This window comes from Electrophorus electricus, chromosome 9, assembly GCF_041902795.1.
Source record: "Electrophorus electricus isolate QZ-2024a chromosome 9, ASM4190279v1, whole genome shotgun sequence".
NCBI classification, from domain to species: domain Eukaryota; kingdom Metazoa; phylum Chordata; class Actinopteri; order Gymnotiformes; family Gymnotidae; genus Electrophorus; species Electrophorus electricus.
In genome coordinates this window covers 18,223,582-18,244,899 of record NC_137505.1, presented here as the reverse complement: position 1 = coordinate 18,244,899, position 21,318 = coordinate 18,223,582, and the positions used below count along the sequence as shown (strand labels likewise).

General features: G+C 42.6%; 1 protein-coding gene across 1 annotated transcript; it reads left to right on the top strand.

Annotated features, from left to right (window-relative positions):
• Positions 1-14,278: 14,278 nt before the first annotated feature.
• On the top strand, positions 14,279-20,192 carry gpr183a (G protein-coupled receptor 183a). Its single transcript, XM_081720852.1, has 3 exons — positions 14,279-14,539; positions 15,739-19,315; positions 19,431-20,192. The coding sequence occupies exon 2, from the start codon at positions 15,777-15,779 to the stop codon at positions 16,968-16,970; it is 1,194 nt and encodes a 397-aa protein (XP_081576978.1). The 5' UTR covers positions 14,279-14,539; positions 15,739-15,776; the 3' UTR covers positions 16,971-19,315; positions 19,431-20,192.
• Positions 20,193-21,318: the final 1,126 nt, after the last annotated feature.

Below are 21,318 nucleotides of genomic sequence, written 5' to 3'. Positions count from 1 at the left end.
GGTTTTGGATCCTTTGGATTTGTTGCTTTTGAGCCTTTTTTGTCTCCTCTGTGCTGATATTTGTTATGATTCCTGGAATATGATTTTCACAAATCCCTTTTTGTTGTGGAACGATTAAATTGATAATATGTACGTACAAGCAACTCAGCTTCTGTTTCAGCTACACTTGACAGCTAGCCTCATGTCTGTGAGCTGCTCTGGGGCTCAGCCTTCTGTACTGGTCACTCACGAAAAGCACAAAAAGAATTTAAAAAAAGCAAGCCTGTGTCACCATATCCGGACTAGCAAAGCCTTAAACTGTTTCGAAACTATGGCCTTATCAAAGGTGAAAATAAAGGTGAGAGATCTGATACTGTTTAGTGCTACGTCTGTATTGAGTTCTCAGAAATTGCAGAACAAATCTTTATAATAAGAAGAACAGGAGTCTGATTAATATGTTAGTGTTACTTTCTTTTCTTTTTATACAGCTGATATGAAGTTGGGTTACACTCAGTAAAAAGAGATAGATAGATAGATAGATAGATAGATAGATAGATAGATAGATAGATAGATAGATAGATAGATAGATAGATAGATAGATAGATAGATAGATAGATAGATAGATAGATAATACATAGATACTTTTTGTGCAGATAACTGTGTCTCCCTGCATTGTTAATTGCACATGGTCTGCCACATAAAGAGGCACATGATGAGGTCAGGCCATGCTGAAAAGCAGGAGGCAATGCCTCAGAGATGATAGTCTGTCTGAATGAGGTCAGGCTTCATTAGATTTAACACTAGCAGTTTGAGGCCAAGTCTGGTTACGTCTGTCCATCAAAAGTGATACTCTTAAATGTTGCATTAATTTTCCAGAGCTAATGAGGATGAATGAAGATAATCATAATTGCAAGCATCTGAAGCTCTTTATTAGAAAAATAATTTTGATTCATAAATTCATCATCTATCATATGTTGTATGTCTCTTGGGAAAGCAGTCATGGCTCCATGCCAGGGGCCTTCACTTGGTCTCACATTTTGCCAGCAGGGAGCGTTATTGTGCAATTGTGCTGATGGAAAATCAATCTGTATTTGGTCTTATATAATCAAACAATATGGAGTTATTCAGACGAAAGAACCATTTTCCATTGACTGACAGATTGTTATTTTGATAGGTTGACAGAAATAAGACCTTATGATAATAGCATATCAAACAGCTTTAATCACAATAAGCTCCACCATATTAAACTTCACCTTCCAACCTTGATAACTGAATAATGATTCTTGGATTGAATATAAACTAAAAAGGTACTTTGTAAAACAGACCATGAGAAAACATGTTTTTCAGAAACCAGCCTCCGCAGTATGTTGAAGTCAGCAGAAACAGCCGCAAACATTTGCTTCCTGCTGAGATGCTGTATGTTTATCACTGACACCAGTAGCAACACCTTTTTCAAACAGATTTTAAGAACTGAAGGGGCAAAAAAATGGGAAGCCTAAGGATATCTACGACATAATCCACCCAGCACCATCTTACATGCAAATCTATCAGAGGACATCACATAGTTAGGATCAGATGGGATTACTGTAATGCACTGTATGAGGGGATTAAGACATCTCTTGCTCATCTACAAATGTTTCAAAATGCTGTGGCCTTGTTTTTAAGTGGTACAAAGAAAGCGCCATAGTCTAGCACATTTCAGCGCATTGGCTTGCAGTTCATTACAAACTCCAACAGAAGGCAGAGCTGGTTTTTAGTAAAGCTTTAAATGGACTTGCATCTACATGTATTGTGAAGATGCTTTGTTTGCTGGGAAGACCCATCACCCTGCAGCTACACAAAGCTTCAAAATATCACATGCGCTACATTTCGGAAACATGGTGCAAATTTAGAAGACGTGTCCAAAAAATCCATTATTTTTCATCAATAATTTTTCCTTTTCCTTCTTTTTCATCAGCCACTCAGTTCCCGCTGGTCCATCCCCTCCGCGTGTCCTCTAGAAACACTTCCGTTGTGTCATGTCTGGATTTGCAGTGGATTTGCAGTTTGATGAATATGCTTTGTGTAATTGCAGTGCTCATTTGCAGCGCAATGGGTCTTCACGGCCACCGTATTTGTAATCACCTTCGGCAGTCCTGCGGACTAGGCATGAGCTAAAGCGTGAGCTTTGCTGTGGCTGTGCCAAAACTGAGGAAAACTCTAGCAGCTGACATCCCACATCAGCATTGTCTGGGTTTAAATCTGAGCTTAAGACACATTTTTTAAAATTGCTCTTAAGCAACCGCTGATAGTGTTGCACTGGTGTATAGTGATGCAGTATACCTGTTGTTTGCAAACGTGGATATAGTGATATACGTAGAAACAGGTGGTATGATTAACAAGTTTATGTTTGTAAAGCACTTAAACTAAAAATCTTACTTACCTGCAAATACCATATACTACCTTAACAAAATACATGCAAAGATGCAGTCAAGTTAAAAAAAACCCTCATTTTTGTCAGGAGCAAAATGCAAATTTTCCATGCCTTTTGGCAAGAGTGGCTGCAAAGTTTAACTTATACCAGGCAGGATATCCTCTACCTAACAACTTCCTATTCTCAAGTCCTTGGCTGACTCTATACTATACAGAACTGACATCACATTCATTGTTTCAGGACACCAACTGTCAAAATGCAAAAACGTGGTGATATATTCTTCTCTAACCATCACTACCACCACCAATGCTGATACTATTACTAATTTAGTTTTAGGTTTATATAAAGTAAGTAGTAGGTGCTTATTTATTTAGGTGCTTAATACACGCGCACACACACACACACATTATATTAATTATATATATATATATATATATATATATATATATATATATATATATATATATATATATATATATATATATAAATTAATATAATGTTCATTGGTCAACATTTGAAAAATATTTTGTTAGGGGTATACCATGCCACTAGAACAGTGTTTTACAAAAGAACCAAATGTAGCACATGGTAGCCCGAGTGCCGAAGGGCGAGGGGCCTGACACATAGTGTTCATTTACGTGGACGAACATTTATTAACACAAAACGACAACGGCACTCACACGTATTACAAACACAGAACATAAACATGTAATGGTTGACATTAAACAAACACGATGAACACGCAAACGTTTAACAAAAAAGAGCATTAACTTTACATTAACACATTACATCAACAATGACCAACAATCCTGCACGCTATGACAAGGGTTTAAATACATAGACAGGACGAGGTACAGGTGTGTGCAGGCGTGGCCACAAACAAGAATCCTTCCACTGCACATGGAGGTCCAAGCCACGTGACTCGTGGGAGGCGAGCGTTCCATGACACCAAAGGTATTTCAACATAAAAACTTTATTTTGCAGAAAACACAATGATCAAAATTAGATAACAACAATGGCTGTAGCACAGAGAAAGATTGCAACTAAATTTTCTGAGGGTTACAACAGTCACCAATCAGTAGGAAGTGTGCAGGCCGTTGCTTTGAATGACTTCAGCACAGGACATCACTAGTCTCTCACGCTGCTCTGGTGTGATTTTGGTCCACTCTTCTTACACACTTTGGCTTCAGTCAGTTTGTTGACGAACATGTTTCCCATCAGACCCAAATAAATTAAACTTGCTTTCATCACTAAAGTGAACTTTATCCACACATTATGCTCCTCAGCAAAGGTTAGTCTAGCCTTTTGATTCTTTCTGCTATGAGAGGTTGGGTCACTGCAGAGTGGGCTTTCAGTCCAAATGCTCTTAAATGTTGAGACACTGTATGACGAGACAGATCCTTACCCTGTTCAGTGCTGAACCAGTGAGCAGTTCCAGTTGCAGTGTTGAACCGATTACCCGTGGAGATTCTGCGCATTATCCTGTCCACTTTTGCATTTGTCTTTCATGGGCGACCAGCCTTCTTGGGGGACTTGAATGAGTCTGTGATGTTGTAATGATGCAATATTCTAGAAATCCCAGACTTGGAATGACCAACTTCTCTTGCTATGGCTGATAGGGTCACCCCTTTGGCCTTCATTTGGACAACCTGCTGCCAGGTTCATTCACTTTGGAACAACTTGCAAAGTCAGTGAAAATGGGAAAGTTAGGCTACCAGTTAAATAGGGTTTGTCAGATAATTAAGGAAAAGCACCGGGGCCCAGATTAGCACCAATAACTTGCAGGTATCTTAAAGTGTTCTCTAAATTTGATCAGTGTTCTTTTTCAATTATCTCATTTAAGTTTTTTATACTGTGCTTTAGAATATATACAGCTCATGAAATAAGCTTAAAATATTGCTCTTTTAGTCCTGTTAGGATAAATTCACATAGGACTACAGTGACCTTGACATTTAGGAAATTGTGTGTTGTTCTCTAAATTTGATCTGCTGTGTGTGTGTGTGTGTGTGTGTGTATATATATATATATATATATATATATATATAGCTCCGGAAAAAAATAAGAGACCACTACACTACGCCTCTTGCTCCCTCTGTGCTGCCAGTGTAACAGAATGCGCAGCCCTCAGGGAACGTGCCGAGCAGCCCGGACCGGGCTAACCTGCTAGCTGTTCAAATGGCGGCACTAGAACAGCAAAGGCAGAAGATTGGAGAAATACGCTCCATGGTTCAGAGCCTCGGGCAATGCATGAGTAGTATCACCAAGAGCCCCGAGAACCAACCGACAACTTCCATCACAAGGCCAATCCCAGAGGGGGTAAGGTGTCTTATCACCACCCCTGAGGTCTTTGGGGGAGATACAGAGAGCTATGAGGGGTTCGGGGTGCAGTGCGATCTGTACTTTGGGTACCAGCCCCTCCTGCCTGATCATGCCAAAGTGGTATCCCAATTGATAGGGAGAGCTCGTGCCTGGGGTGCCACTTTGTTGGTGAACTCCTCCCCAATCCTGAACGACTACCCTGGGTTCTTACGAGAACTCAAGGTCGTATCCCATCACCCTCAACAGGGGAGGATCTGCGGGGGATCCCTGCTTAGGCTAAGGCAAGGGTTGCGTGCATCGGCTGATTATGCTACGGAGTTCAGAACACTGGCAGCAGGATCTCGATGGATCAGCGGCAGTGCTGATAGACACATTTTTTTAACAGAATGAGAGCAAAACTATAGGCTGAATTAGCCTGCAAGGAGGAGGTGGCCACGCTAAACCAGGCGGTCCACCTAGCCATTACGACCGTCAGTTGCAGGAGAGACATCTAGGTTTTCCTCGTGGCTCGTTGGGTTGAGATCCCACGGTGACAACAGAGACCTTGGAAGAACCCATACAACTAGGCGGGTCTAGGATGCATCGCCAATGCAGAGAGCAGAAAAAGGGGAATGACCCGGTGAATTTCTCCCAGGCCCTTTCAATGTCTCAAGTGTTGCACAAGGGTCGCTTTGTTTTCTCGGCAGCATTGGTGGACTCTGGGGCGGCGGGGAACATAATGGACTGGGATTTCGCAAAGAGGCTAGGGATAAATGCAATTCCCCTGCCCTCCCCCTTGAGTATAAAGGCACTGGATGGGGGCCCAGTGGGCTTGGGCTTTGTTACATGTCACTCCCCATGTTCAACTGGGAACAAACGGGGATCACATAGAGCAAACCTCCTTTTATCTAATCCCTTCTCTCTCTCACCTTGTCACATTACGCCTCCCTTGGCTACGGAAACACAACCCTCACCTGCTGTGGTCCAAGAACCACATCCTCACGTGGGCGCCCTCTTGTGGTAAGCATTGCCTCCCTAACAGGACTGTGCATCTTCAGTCTACCTTGATTGAGAGCCCGAAGGTTGAAGGGGACCTCACCATCCCCAAGGAGTACCACGACTTGGTTGAGGTGTTCCGTCTGCTGAAGGCTACACAGCTCCCCCCCATTGGGAGTGGGACTACGCCATAAACCTCAAGGAGCGATCCATACCTCCTAGGAGCAGGACCTACCCTCTTTCCCAGGAGGAAACCAGAGCCATGGAACATCAGGCCACTGTGCAGGGGTACATATGCTCCTCTACTTCTCCAGCATCAGCAGGCGTATTCTTCATCAAAAAGAAGGACAGAGGGTTGAGGCCATGTGTGGACTACCAGGGACTTAACAAACTACTGGTTACGTACCCCTGTCCCCTCCCCCTGGTCCCTGTGGCACTTGAGCAGTTGAGGGGGGCCTGGTATTTCACTAGGTTAGACATGCACAGTGACTACAACCTCTATTAGGATCAGGGAGGGGGATGAATGGAAGACCGGCTTTAGCACATCTTCTGGTCACTATGAGTAGTTGGTCCTGCCATATGGTTTGAATTCAGCCCCCTCAATATTCCAGGCATATATTAATAAGGTCTTAAGGGAGTTACTGGATAGATCGGTCGTTGCATATATCGACAACATCCTGATCTATTCTGCCTCCTTTGACCAACATATGCGTGACATTGGCACTGTTCTCCATATCCTTTTGAAGAACCAGTTTTACTGCAAGCTAGAAAAGTGCAAGTTTCATTGCAGATAAGTGAACTTTTTAGGGTACATAAGGGAGGGTAGCATAAGCATGCAACCCAGCAAGGTGGAAGCCCTGACAGGCTGGCCAAGACACCGGATGCACCGGGAGTTGCAGTGCTTCTTGGGAACTTCTTCATAAAATATTTTCACACCATAGCCAGGCCCTTCATGGACTTGCTTTGGGGAAAAACCAAACAGCTAAGGTGGGGTGAGGTGGCAGAAAGAACGTTCGCAGACCTGAAGACTGCCTTCTCCTCCGCTCCGCTGTTGCAACAACCTGACCCAGAGCGACCTTTTATTGTGGAGGTAGACGCCTCGGATGTGAGAGTAGGAGCTGTGCTGTCCCTAGTGAGAGGGGAGGAAGGTAAGCTAGGTCCCATCGCTTACTTTTCAAGGAAGCTGAGCCCATCCAAACAGAACCATGGTGGGGGGACAGAGAACTCCTGGTGATGAAACTCACATTGGAGGAGTGGAGGCATTGGCTGGAGGGAGTGAGACATCCCTTCACCATCATCACTGATCACAAGATGGTGATACCAGGGAGTTCTCAAAGGAAACAGTGAGGTCATGGTAAGGGTTGGGAGTACCTGAGATGAACAGAATCTCGGTTTTACTGGGGTTGAGCTTCAAGTGGTGGGCTGTCATCCATGATGCAATGTCAGTCAATCATGCTGAGATATGCCTGGAAACCTGCGTGTCAGAGGGTGGAAAAGAAAGAAATAATTGAGTGTCATCAGCATAGCAGTAGTAGGAGAAACCATGAGAAGATATTACATCACCAGGAGAATGAGTATACAAAGAGAAGAGAAGGGGGCCTAATACTGAGCCTTGTGGAACACCAGTGGAGAGTCTACATGGTTTGGATGTGGATCTTCTCCATATCACCTGATAGGACCGTCCTTCCAGATAGGACTGCAACCATCTCCGTGCAGAGCCAGTCACACCAAGCCTGGAGAGAACAGAGAGAAGAATGTTGTGGTTCACTGTGTCAAAGGCTGCTGAAATGTCTAGAAGAAACAAAACAGATGACAGTTTGGCAGCTTTAGCAGCATGAAGTTTCTGAGTCACTGCTATAAGAGCCATTTCTGTAGAATGTGCCGGTTTGTAGCCAGACTGATTGGGATCATGCAGCAGGTTCTGGGTGAGAAAAAGACAATTGATTATAAACTGCTCATTCAAGGGCTTTTGAGAGGAAAGAGAGAAGTGATACCGGTCTGTAGTTGGTAACGCTGGAGCTGTCAAGTGTGGCCTTCTTGAGGATTGGTACCACCCTGATGGTTTTGAATGCAGTAAGCACGTATCCAAAAGATAAGAAGTTGTTGATGATGACAGAGATGAAAGGAAGATGCGATTTTCTGGAACAGAGCGGAATGAATTGGATCCAGCGGACATGTAGTCGTATTGCTGGAAGTCAGGAGTTGAAGAATTTTATCTAAGAAGAGAGGAGAAAAAGAGGGGATTGCTGCAACCTTCTCCTCAAAGAAGGTGATAAAATCCTATGAGATGAGGAAGGAGGGGAGGGGGAGGATTAAGGAGAGAAGAAAAAATTGTGAAGAGCTTTCGTGGATCAGATGCTGATGATTCGAATTTCTCTCTATAGTAGGATGACTTTGCAGATGTTACTTCCAGTGAGAACTTGGAAATGAGAGACCTGAGCTGAGGTCTGAATCTACATGAGATTTCCTCCACCGCCTCTCTGCAGTCCTTAGTTCTCTCCTGTGGCAGCGGAGAGCTCCTGTTAGCCAGGGGGCAGGTGGGGAGGACTTAGCAGGTCTAGAGGAGAGAGGGCACAGAAGATTCATTGATGAGGAGAGTGTAGAAATGAAAGAATTAGTAACTGCATCCAAAGAGAGAGATAGAGAGTGGACACAATAGTAGAAGTAAGGGAAGAGGGAATTATGGAGTGCAGATTGCAACAGAAGGAGGAGGAACATGTTGGAGAGAAGGAAGGGAGAGAGAGAAGGATAGAGAGTAATGGTCTGAGAGGTGGAGGGGGTGACTGGGATGTCTGATGCTGCCTGCTTTGTGAGTCGGAGGATAGTGGTTGTCGGTGAGGTCAAATGCTGTCAACAGCGGAAGGATGCAGGAGGAATTGCAGGAGAAAGGATGCAGGAAGGATGCAGGAGGTGTTTGTTGGCCAAAGTGACCTGGGAGGAGAAACCGCAGCATAGAGGCCATGAATCCCCAATGTCCACCCAAACGGGTGTATGTCCCATTTAGACATCGCAAGGACCTTCTCACCTGGGCACACGCATCTATGGGGACAGGACAGCTGGGATCAACATGCACCACGCAACTGTTGAGCACAACATACTGATGGCCTGCAATGCACAGGGACGTCATCAGGTATGTGTCCTTATATACTGACTGCGCCCGCAGCAAGACCCCGTGCACTCCTCCTGCCGGTAAGCTACTCACCCTCCCCACTCCTCAGTGACCCTGGTCCCACATCTCAATAGATTTTGTCACGGACCTGCCCGCCTCTGAGGGGAACACAACCATTTTGGTGATCGTGGATTGCTTCTCCAAAATAGTTAGGTTCGTCCCACTAAAAGGCCTACCCACGGCCTTGGAGACAGCGGACTTGGTCTTCCGCCATGTCTTCAGACAGTTTGAGCTGTCCGAGGATTTTGTCTCAGACAGGGGGCTCAGTTCACCTCAAGACTGTGGAAGGAACTCCTTGGGAAACTGATTACTGTGAGTCTGACATCAGGTTACCATCCCCAGGCCAATGACCAAGTGGAGAGGGTAAACCAGGAATTGGGCAAGTTCCTTCATCTGTACTGCCAGCGACATCCAGAAACCTGGAGTGCATACCTAGCATACATAGCACAAAACTCTCTGTGTCATGCTGGGGGGCTTCTGTCATGGGTGGCCGACATCCCAGCATGAAGAACATGCCGACTCACTGGGAGGACCACAGTACACACCTACCCCGGTCCCAATCACCAGCCTACTAACCATGGGCACCTGTCCTTTGTTTCCACCCTTGCACTATTTCAACCTGCAGATCAGCAAGGACGGCGCAGCGCATTAGAAGATTACCTGTTGGGGAACCGACATGGAGAACCACAACAAGCACTTACCTTTTGTTTCATTTTTGTTGTTATATGCTAGAGCCTTAAGTTATGGACCATAAAGAGCAGCATCTAGCAACCACGCCTCTTGCTCCCTCTGTGCCACCAGTGTCACAGAAACAAGCTCATTTTCATTTATAAACAACACAGTACTAATATTTCAACTTAGGAGGAGTCAAGAAATCAGTATTTGTTGGAATAACCCTGATTTTTAATCACAGCTTTCATGCGTCTTGGCATGCTTTCCGCCAGTCTTTCACATTGATGTTGGGTAACGTTACCCCACTCCTGACACAGAAATTCCAGGAGCTCAGCTTTGTTTGATGGCTTGTAACCATCCATCTTCCTCTTGATCACATTCCAGAGGTTTTCAGTGGGGTTCAGGTCTGGAGATTGGGCTGGCCATGGTAGGGTCTTCATCTGGTGGTCCCTCATCCACACTTTGATAGACCTGGCTGTGTGACATGGAGCATTGTCCTGTTGAAAAAAACAATCATCAGAGTTGGGGAACATTGTCAGAGCAGAAGGAAACAAGTTTTCTTCCAGCACAGTTTTGTAAGCGGCTTGATTCATGAGTCCTTCACAAAGACAGATCTGCCAAATTCCAGCCTTACAGAAACACCCCCAGATAATCACCAATCCTGCACCAAATTTCACAGTGGATGCGAGACACTCTGGCTTGTAAGTCTCTCCAGGTCTCCGTCTAACCATTACACGACCAGGTGTTGGACAGAGCTGAAAATTGCACTCATCAGAGAAGATGACCTTACTCCAGTCCTCTATGGCCCAATCCTTATGGTCTTTTGTAAACTTCAGTCTGGCTCTTCTATGCTTCTCATTGATGAAGGGCTTTATTCTAGCTTTGCACCACCTCAGCCCTGCCTCCAGAAGCCTGTTTCACACCATCCTAGCTGTGCAGTTCACCCCAGCTGCTGCATGTCATTCTTTTTGTAGAGTTTTTTGTAAAATTGGAGTGGTCTAATAAAAAGGTCATACACGCTAATATTTGGTTGGAACGCCTTTAGCTTTGATTACAGCATGCATTCGCTGTGGCATCGTTTCCACAAGCTTTCACAACATTTATTTCTGTCCAGAGTTGCATTAATTTTTCCCCAAGATCTTGTATTGATGATGGGAGATTTGGACCACTGCACAAATTCTCAATGGGGTTCAGGTCTAGACCCTGTGGTGGCCAATCCATGTGTGAAAATGATGTCTCATGCTCCCTGAAACCACTCTCACAATTTGAGCCAGATGAATCCTGGTATTGTCATCTTGGAATATGCCCATGCCATCAAGGAAGAAAAAATCCATTGATGGAATAACCTGGTATATTCATGTAGTCAGCTGACCTCATTCTTTGGGCACATAACCTTGCTGAACCTAGACCTGACCAACTGCATCAACCCCAGATCATAGCACTGCCCCCCACAGGCTTGTACGGTAGGCACTAGGCATGATGGGTGCATCACTTCTGCTGCCTCTCTTCTTACCCTGATGCACCCATCACTGTGGAACAGGGTAAATCTGGACTCTTCAGATCACATGACCTTCTTCCATTGCTCCAGAGTCTATTCTTTATGCTCCCTAGAAAATTGAAGCCGTTTTTGCCGGTTAGCCTCACTGACAAGTGGTTTTCTTAAGGCTACACAACTGTTTAGTAAGAGCATTTCCACACGCACAATACGAAGGGAACTCAAGGGACCACTCCCTTGAGTTCCCTTCATATTGTGCGTGTGTAAATGCTCTTACTTTCACTATTAAACATATCGTTCTACTGTTGTTTTTCTATGATTTGATTTCACTACCCAATTAAGTGATTGCTGTTCACGATCATTCAAGATACCTTTTCCGACCACTTCCTCGAAGATGATGTCTCCCCACTGTCCTTCCACTTTTTAATAATGCGTTGGACAGTTCTTAACCCGAGTTTAGTAGTTTCAGCAATCTCCTTAGATGTTTTCTTTGTTTGATGTATGCCAATAATTTGATGTATGCCAATAACCTCTCTGAAACAGATTAACATCTTTTCCATGACCACAGGATGTGTGGTTGTTTAACAAATGAGAAGCTACTCACTGCCTCAGTTATGGTTAAATAACTTGTTGCCATGCTGTAATTATTCAGTGGGAGGCTCTTGCCTATTTGCTTAGTTAAATCCAGGTGATGATATATATATATATCTTACTATCTCTCTGCATTATGTTCATGGCAATGTTACTGTCCAACAGATCGTTCCATAGGCTAATGTTGCTATTTCAGTACTGACTCCTTGAAGCACTGACATTTGTTCAAGAAAACACAAATACTTACCTCTTTAAGCACTGATATTTAGTTTTAATTACATGAAATTACTTAGCTAATGAAGCACTTACTTTTGTTTTAAGTACATAACACTGACTAAGTTTTCTACAGTTGTGGTTGGGGATTCTGAAGTCTTATCTTGACATCTCTGATGAACTTTAACTCTGTACATTAATTCTTAGATTTCTGGGAACCAAGAGTGTCAAGGATCTAAAACAGATATAACTAAGTGATTGCTCAGATATTACTGCCATTACACTAGCCACAAGCCTTGCTTGAGTTTTAAAGGCGAACAGGGGTCAAGTCTTCATGTCTGTTAAGCTGAACACATAGCTTTCCTGTGTCATTTCACCAAAGAGAGGATGTTTGGAAACAATGTTAAATCAGGTTACAGCTCAAGACCTGATGATGCTGATGCTCTGAAGGTCAAAATTTCATTAGTGTCATCTTTTTTCCGTGGTACCCTTTAGCACAGTGGAGGGAAAAATTTTCTGTTCCACGTGCCAGTGAGTCAGAAAAGTAATTCACTGGGCTGAGACTCACAGCCAACCAGAGCTTACCCTAGCCTTTAAAAAAGCTGAAATAAAATCTGCTGAAATGAAATGAAATGAAATTACATTAACTTAAAATTTAGTAGACAATACTGGCCCCATAACACCAGAGAGATTTGGTGCTGAAAGTGTTTGTTTGTAGCACCATCTCAGTTGTTCTATTGAGTATATCAGATCATCTTCCAAGGTGTGAAAACTACAGTTTTATGTTATTTCCAATTCTTGCAGGAAGCTGTGAAAACAGTTTACAAATTATTTGTGAACTGAACATTCCTCCCTTTAATGGGTCCACACTACAACTTCTGCAGAACCTGTTCTTTTAAAGGATAGTCTCTGGAGAAGCTTCAAACCTGCTCTACTTTGCTTCACTTTAGAACGGGTCAACGGAGTAGTGATTGTATGTGGGATCAAATATCGCAAGCTAAATTTATAGCCATGTAAAGAAAGTACAACCAGCATTTTGGGTTTACAAACTACCTTTCATGAGCTTCATCCTTGATTCTTTACTTTCATTTGCAAAGACAAGATGGTGCACAGATGCCATTTGATGTGGTTTGGTGACCACACTGGTAATTTTGTGTTCATACATGTAGCTAACTCAAAATATTCAGTCATTTTTACAGAGGGCTTTTTTCTGTTAATGACGTCTGTCACATATCGTTTCATGTGTCAAAATGGCAAAACTATCCAAATGTTAAAAAATGCCAGTGTTTAGTCATGCCCTACTATAATCCAATCATGTCTCTTTCACTATCACACCAGATATAGACTATTGTGTTCAGTTTTGGCTTTTCAAGAAAGACAGAATTTGTATGTAGTTAAAGCATAGAGTAAAAACACATAAACTCTTTGTCTTAAATTTTTAACATCCTGTCACTTTTATCACAGAGGCATAATCCAGTGCTTAACTCATATGAATGCTATTTGTTAGAGGCTTATGTGAGAGTGCCTATACATTTTGTGCTCTACTGCATTATATACCTGTAGCCTGTGTTTGGTCAGAACACAAAACAGCTGTGCTTGGGTTGCGCTGGGGTGTTTGGTTCGAAACTGTAGTTAACTGAAGTCTTTCATCTACTGTTTGGAAAGATCTTATTCAGCACAGCCAGTGTGCCCTTGGTGCTCTAGCGCTCTGCGTCTCTGAGCTGAACATGAAAAGGGGTCATAGTCGGGGACTTCAAGAGCTTCTCTGCTTGTCTGCCAGTTTTTATGAAAATGCTTGTGTTGCCCTACCCTCTGACAGTGAGCCTAAACAGTGTTCCAATCTTCAAGTGCACATGGGTGGAGCCCACTAGGCAAAAAGGAAGCCCTTCAAAACTTTCATGTGTTGTAAAAATAGACAACACGATTTTCAAATCTAATACTTTAGCAGAAGCTAAACAAATTAATGGCAGGTGTGTCAGTTCAAAAACACACACACACACACACACACTCACATACAGAGACACACACACACACACACACACACATTTTCTTTTTCAGAAATGTCATGACTAATAGTACCTAGTTCTAAAGATATATCTATGCTCCCATTTTATCAATAAAAACTACTTAAATACTGTAATGTTTATTTATTGAGCACAAGCTTTGTTTATTCTGGTACATGATACATTAACATTCTGTTACTTTTGGGCTCACATGATAGGGTTTATTCAACAATTTGATGAATATAATTTGTTTATAAAAACCCTGACAATAAATCCACTGATATACATATATGTGTGTGTGTGTGTGTGTGTGTGTGTGTGTGTGTGTGTGTGTGTGTGTGTGTGTGTGTGTGTGTGTGTGTGTGTGTGAAAGAGAGAGAGAGAGAGAGAGAGAGAGAGAGAGAGAGAGAGAGAGAGTTCAGCATACAAATTGTTGCTTCAAGTGAAGAATTTGACAGCAAAAAACTAACCAGGAAATATGCTAGAATGCAAAAAAAAAGAGAACCCTTAAAAAATTGGGCAGATCTTAAACAACCAAACAGGAAATTATGTCAGTTGCCATGGTGTCAGATCTACATAGGAAAGGACGTTTGCTGTCTGATCGTTTGAAGAAACGTGGTCCATGCTGGACCAGCAGAGACAACACCCATCTCTGCCATGCTGACAGAAACAACAGATACACTGGGAGAGTGGAGACAAACAAAGCATTGGTGAGTACAATAATATTAATATTAATGAAATAATAGTGAAATCACTGCTGGTTGCTGCAGTTACATATCCATTTCAGTAACTGTTTTACAGATAATTTACACCAAATTACATTAATGGCACGATCTTGGCAGATATTCATTTATTGAGTAATTTTTGTATGTATTTACAAAAATATTTTAAAAATGATTTTCAGGGATGTGCCAGGGAAATTAAAAGTATTAATAAAATAAATACCTTTTAAATGTAAATAATAAATATAAAAATCTTTACATGAATAAAAAATCCAGAGGTTGTTCGGAAAAATCCACGGTATCCTGTTATACACATATGTGTACAGTTCACGTGACTCTTTGTTCTAACTTTACTCATGATTGGAAGTCAAAAAAAGAGTTGCAAAAAATTCAGCAATGACATTCAAGAATGGCAACAATATCCTTCCAAAAACGTCGCCAAGGATATAGGGTGGTTTGACGGTTAACAAAAGCTGTATTCAAAAGCTGTGCTCAAATGCTGTACTCAATTATATGATCAGTTATATGTACGACTAACACTTACACGTCACTCAGTCAACTATAATTAATTCCTGTAAATGTAACAGTAATTACATAAAATTCAGGATGATACAGTCTAACTGTTCTCAACAGGAGTAAGGCCAGGCTGGTGATTTATAGAGTCTCTTTTGCTATTGCACAATCACTCCTACAGTAGACTCATGGCTTGTGTATAGCCTCCAACCTCAAATTTCTTTTTTCATTCACTTACTGACATATTTTTGCACTCATCTTAGAGTAGGAGTAGCTTTCTCCGGTGCTGTTGGCAGCACAGGAAGTACATTTCACTTGAGTCTCAAGCTGTGTAGGGCCCACCACTCATTGTGTGTATTAGTGATGTCAGACACAGGACTTCCTTACTGTCCGCTGCTATTGTGCTGTACACTTCCTGTGCGCTATGCTTCAGCATTTGGAGACTTATTAACCAGCCTAGCTCTGCCAGCTAGTCTGTGGTGCTTTTTTTATTTTTATTTTTTTAAATTAATAGCCAAGTGAAAGGTAGACAAAATAAATAAATAAATAAATAAATAAATAAACAGGCCAACAACTTTTCACTTCCTTATTGAAACCTTGCACCACATGTTTGGTTGGAAACTGTGAATGTATGAGGAGAGAAACAAAAAACACTTCTACATTTGCTCCTCCAGATCTGTCATTTTTCCATTCTGACCTTGTGGATTCTACGATGGTGACCACGAATGACACCAGTGCCCTGGTGCCTTCCTCCAGCAACTGCACCAACCTGTATGACCACAGCGGGTGGGCACGCGTGTTCCTGCCCACCGTTTACTTCGTTATCTTCGTGGCAGGGCTGCTGGGTAACATGCTGGCCCTCCACGTCATCTGGCCCAACACGAAGAAAATCAACTCCACCACACTGTACTCGGCCAACCTGGTGGTGTCCGACATCCTGTTCTCGCTGACTCTGCCGCTGCGCGTGCTCTACTACGCGCTGGGCTTCCACTGGCCGCTGGGTGAGGCTCTGTGCAAGGCCTCCGCTCTGCTCTTCTACCTCAACGTGTACGCCGGTGTCAACTTCATGACGTGCCTGAGCGTGGACCGCTTCGTGGCCGTGGTGCTCCCGTTGCGCTTCGCCTGCCTGCGCCAGGTTCGCACTGTGCGCTACGTGTGCGCTGGCGTGTGGGCGCTGGTGCTTGCCCAGACGCTGACGCTCCTGGGCATGCCCATGAGCCACAAAGAGAGCGACGGATGGGTCACGTGCATGGAGTACCCCAGCCTGGAGCATGTGGAAGGCCTGCCCATCATACTGATCTGCGCCGTGCTCCTGGGCTACGGCCTGCCCCTCGTCACCATCCTGGCGTGCTACTCGGCGCTCTGCTTCAAGCTCCGCCTACTGGCCAGGACAAATCAGCTGACGGAGCGCTCGGGCCGCAGCCGCAAGGCCATCGGTGTCATCTGCTGTGTCATCCTTGTGTACGTGGTCTGCTACAGCCCCTACCACATCGACCTTCTGCAGTACATGGTTCGGAAGCTGCACTACGAGCCGGACTGTGCCGAGCTGCACGCCTTCCAGATCTCCCTGCACATCACTGTTTGCCTGATGAATCTCAACTCGTGCTTGGACCCCTTCATTTATTTCTTCGCTTGCAAAGGCTACAAGAAGAAGATGCTGAAGTTGCTCAGGAGGCAGATCAGCACATCCTTCTCCAGTGTAGCTAGGACTTCCCCAGAGGGCTCTTCCCGGGACGTGATTGGCCACGACAAAATCCAAATGAACAGTAGGGCCTATCAGAAAGTGGAGCAGCGAGGGAGAAATTCTCAGCTTCTGGACAGTGAACAGAGTCCAAATAGTGACAGCGGATTCGGAACCACCGGGAAAGTGGCTCACTATGCAACAAAACAAAATATGCTGCCATAGGAGCAATGTGAGCAGTTTTCAGGAAGATTATATCAGGGCACAACTGATGTTCTATAATTTATTACTCTCAGTGTATATATTTCTCATCTCTGATCTGTCCGTTAGAATTATATTGCTTACTGCCATATTTTTGTATAATAATAAAATTGTTGCTGTTTCAAATGTTTAAGATATCATCAAGTATTAGTTCCTTAAAACCTAATCTTTTTAAGATCTTTTGGCTGGGCTCCTCAGAAGAAGAGACATGTTCTCATTAATGGTCTCTAATCTAAGAGTGCCCCCTTCTGTCATACTCCTCTTAGATGTGTTTGCAGGGTTAGATGTCGGTTAACAGAGTGATCATTACCACAGTCCTTGACCGCAGTCTGTGACCACAGCCTATGTATGAAAGCACTGTGCTACAAAAAATTAAACCAAAGAGTGCTTGCAACTCAGTCTTTGTCATCTGTAGTTTTAGATTAAAAAATAGATTTTTTTAAACTATCCAGAGATTTTGTAAAAAGCACCAATCAACATATGTTTCCTAATCATATGCATAGAAAAGCATTGTCTGTTTAACTGCAGTTTCAGAGATGTGCCTCAAGAGGGCAATATAATTCGACAGCACATTCTATATCCCTGTAGCCTCATTAATTTACTTGCAATGCATTGACACCTTTACACTGGCAAAGGGCCCATAGGCAGAAGTACAGTCTATTTGTTTTAGCAGCAAATGGCAATGACAACATCAGTCCAATTTTCCTTAGAAAAACTTAACTGTTAACTGTCTGCAAAATTTCTCCTTTCTCCTCATTTGGGTTGTGCAAAGTAGAGATGGTTATAACATTTAATCAGGGGAATCTTCAGTTCATGATTCTGAATGGGTGAAAGCTGCCAGTTATAAAACTTTCCTGCCAATCCAGGGCTCATGCAGGAACTCAGATCAGCGTTAATGCATGCTGTGTGGATTTCTGGCAACAACCTGAAACCTCTTTTTGGTTCTGAGCTGAGAAATGCCTTCTTTTATACATTTTGTCCAAACTGCGAGATGCAAGGCTATCTTCCTCCTCACAGAACATGCCAAACCACGTGCCAACTGTTCGATCTGCAGCCTGACAAGCCAGACATGAAAAACGCTACCCATTTCCCCTTTAACAGCTGGACATTCTGGTGTTTGCACCAGAAAATGCATCATAAAATAGATATCTTTTCTAAATACCTTCATTATGTTCCAGCCAGCAGGTCTGCCCAAAGATTGGTTCCCTCTCGAGTCTTCCAAGGTTTCATTCTTAAATGGGACCAGGGTTTTGCGTTCCACTATTGCCTTCGGCTGGCTCATCAAGGATCCAGACCCTTACATTTGTAAAGCTGCTCTGTGTTGTAAAAAGAACTCTATAAATAAATTTGACTTTGACTTTTATTGGATCATAGCAGGTATAATATCTTCAACTGAGATCATTAGATCTGTTTAGATTGTATTAACCGGACATTAAGACATCAAGAAAAGGTTAAAAAGGTTACGAATGTTCCTACAAGCCCTTTTGTCTGCTGTTAGATTCTAGAAATTCTGAAACCCAAGTGTATGAAGAACTGAAAACTACTGTACGTTAGGGGTATGGAGCACCTGTTGCCTGTAAATGTGTGTAAGAGGCGCTCTGTAGAAGTGTATTTTTATTTGGCAGTTGGAGGTTCCACTTTGTAGGGGTGACAGAGTTGACAGTGGGGAAGTTTTGCACACTTCACTGTAAAGCTTTGAGGATTTAATACGTTTGCTTAGAGGGGGGAAATTTATTTATTTATTTATTTTTGGCTCTCTCTTTAGCATGTTGTGGCATCACAACAGGAATTTCTAGTACTGCACTGCTTAGAACTGCAACAATGCCCTTATGTAATGTTCAACTCGAGTCATTCCACGGGAATACGACTGTTCTTTGAGCAAATCATTCAGATGAGCGAGGTTGTAAAGCTAGGTTTTTTGGTTCAGGAGGACTATTGCACATGTGTTTTCTGTGCCATAACCCACTGATCTAATTCTGTCCTGGAGTGTTTATTCTTCATGTGAACAGACGCATGCTTGCGTGTGCATATTGGAATGTAGGCCCACCTCAGTGTTTGCGAGTATTAACCGAAATGAATGGCTTTTTAGAAGACTCACTGGGAGAGACAAAGAGAAAGATGTGGAGCATTGTTTTGCTGGCTTGATTTGGCCTGGAGTTCTGGGTGGAGCCTTCACTAGCACGAGGGGTGAAATCCCCCAGAGATCACTAAATAAGCAGAATAAAGAGAGAAGAAGGAGGAGTGGGATGTTTGCATGAGGACTGAATCGTCTATGTATGAATACATCTGCAGACTTGTTCAGCTGGCAGGTGAGGAGTTCCAGCATGGTCTATCTCCTGAATATGCTGTCACTCCATTCAGTGTATATGTGTGTGTTTGCATGTGTTATTTTGTAATCTGTTTATTGCTTTCTTACCATAAAAGGGAAGGAGAAGTGGGTGAAGGTCAGGGCAGAGACACAGGAAGGTAACGCAATGGAAATTAAGAAACTGCACAGATTGTCTGGAGACAGAGGCTGGGAAACTACACAGACTTTCATTTCTTTAAAACCCTATGCAAAAGTGATTCGATTTGCTTTTAAGATTGCCGTTGTAATGTTCATGTTAAGAACAGACAGGAGTTACATTGCAGTCACATGTTTTGTCTGTTTTATTTTGTCCACGTTTTGTCTTTTTATTTTTGAATTTTGAGAAATTGCAATGATGCGTGGGCTCACAGCAGCTACCAAAGACCCCATGTATGTTGTTTTTGTTTTTTTTTACAGAACAAAACAAAACAAAAAACTCTGCAATTCTTGAGAGAGCTAGCACAAACCCCTTTTACAGTAGTATTGCTGCAATTTCAACATGTCTGTTGTGTGTTGTCACTGTGGTTGTGGTGGTGGTCCAATGTTAAGATTACAAATGTTAAGATCATTGTGGGACAGGAGTCAACCAGACTTTATAACCTTATCTTAAAAATAAAGGGTACCTGTCCTATACATGCACAGGATCTAAAACATCTCATGTGAATGGTGTAACAGAGAGAGTTGATGGTAGCAGGTAGAGGGGATATTGTAGGCGACTTTCTATGCTGTGGTTATATTTGTGGTATAAGTCACAGTGGAGAAGATGGTCTAATACTGTCATGGAGTATATGACAAAGACAGTGAACTTATTAAATTAAATTGTGCTGCTGTAGATTAAATTCTTTTTTGTCCTTGTTTATTTACATTTATGGCATTTAGCTGTCACTTTTATCCAAGGTGACTTATAGTTATGACTGAGTACAACTTGAGCGATTAAGGGTTAAGGGTTAAGGGCCTTGCTCAGGGGCCCAACAGTGGCAACCTTCTGAATGCTATTAGAGTACCTTAACCAACAGTTTATGAGAGAGAGAGAGAGAGAGAGAGAGAGAGAGAGAGAGAGAGAGAGAGAGAGAGAGAGAGAGTATGTGTATTGGTGTGTGTGTAAATATGAATGAATAGATGAAGGTATCAAGGAATAAAACACACACACACACACACCTTTTATATCTAGTCACAAATAGGCTTACATGGGCTATTCAGCTACTGACAGGGGGGTTCTGAAGCGGCTGAAGCGTGTGTGGCTTAAGTGGAGTGTTTAAGCAACACTTGGCAATGTCCTGAAAGTGCTTTAATAAAGTGCTTTAAGGGACTAGAGTTACTGCATCATCCCAGAGGTCAAGCAGAGAACAGAAGTGTTTACGTTTGGTGTAAAAAATGTTGGAAACAAGTGAGACACATTTTTGAGAGACATTTTTTGATAGTATATGGTGCTCATGAGAGGTTTGGTTGTACTCTTGATAAGTGTGTTGCAACTAACTAAGCAAGTGTTTTAAACACTGATCAAGGGTTTCAATCTTAAAGAGGTCTTCACTGTTCACTCAAGCTCACTGTTCAGACAGCTGTTCATTAATGATGTCTTACATACTCAAAAATGATTTTAATAACTTTGTATCACTCACTCAGATCTCTGTATTTGATGGTTATTTATAAAAGTTATTATTTTTATTGTAGCTTTGTAGATTTACTGATGATTTACTGATTTACAAAGTCTGTAATATTTTACTCTTTGCAGCTACTGTTTACTTACATCTCATTCTTTTCAGTTACTAAAATATACACAGTGTTCATGATGCAATGTTCATCTGTGTGATTACCACTGAAGTGGTAAGTCCTATGTAAAAAAGAGCAGAATTCTTATGGTCTTGAGCAATGTCCTGAAAATAATACCTTCTCCCTCCATTTTCTTGAAAGGGGATTTGAATCTACATGTGTCTAGTTTACTTGCTCAGTAAATTAAGGTTCCAG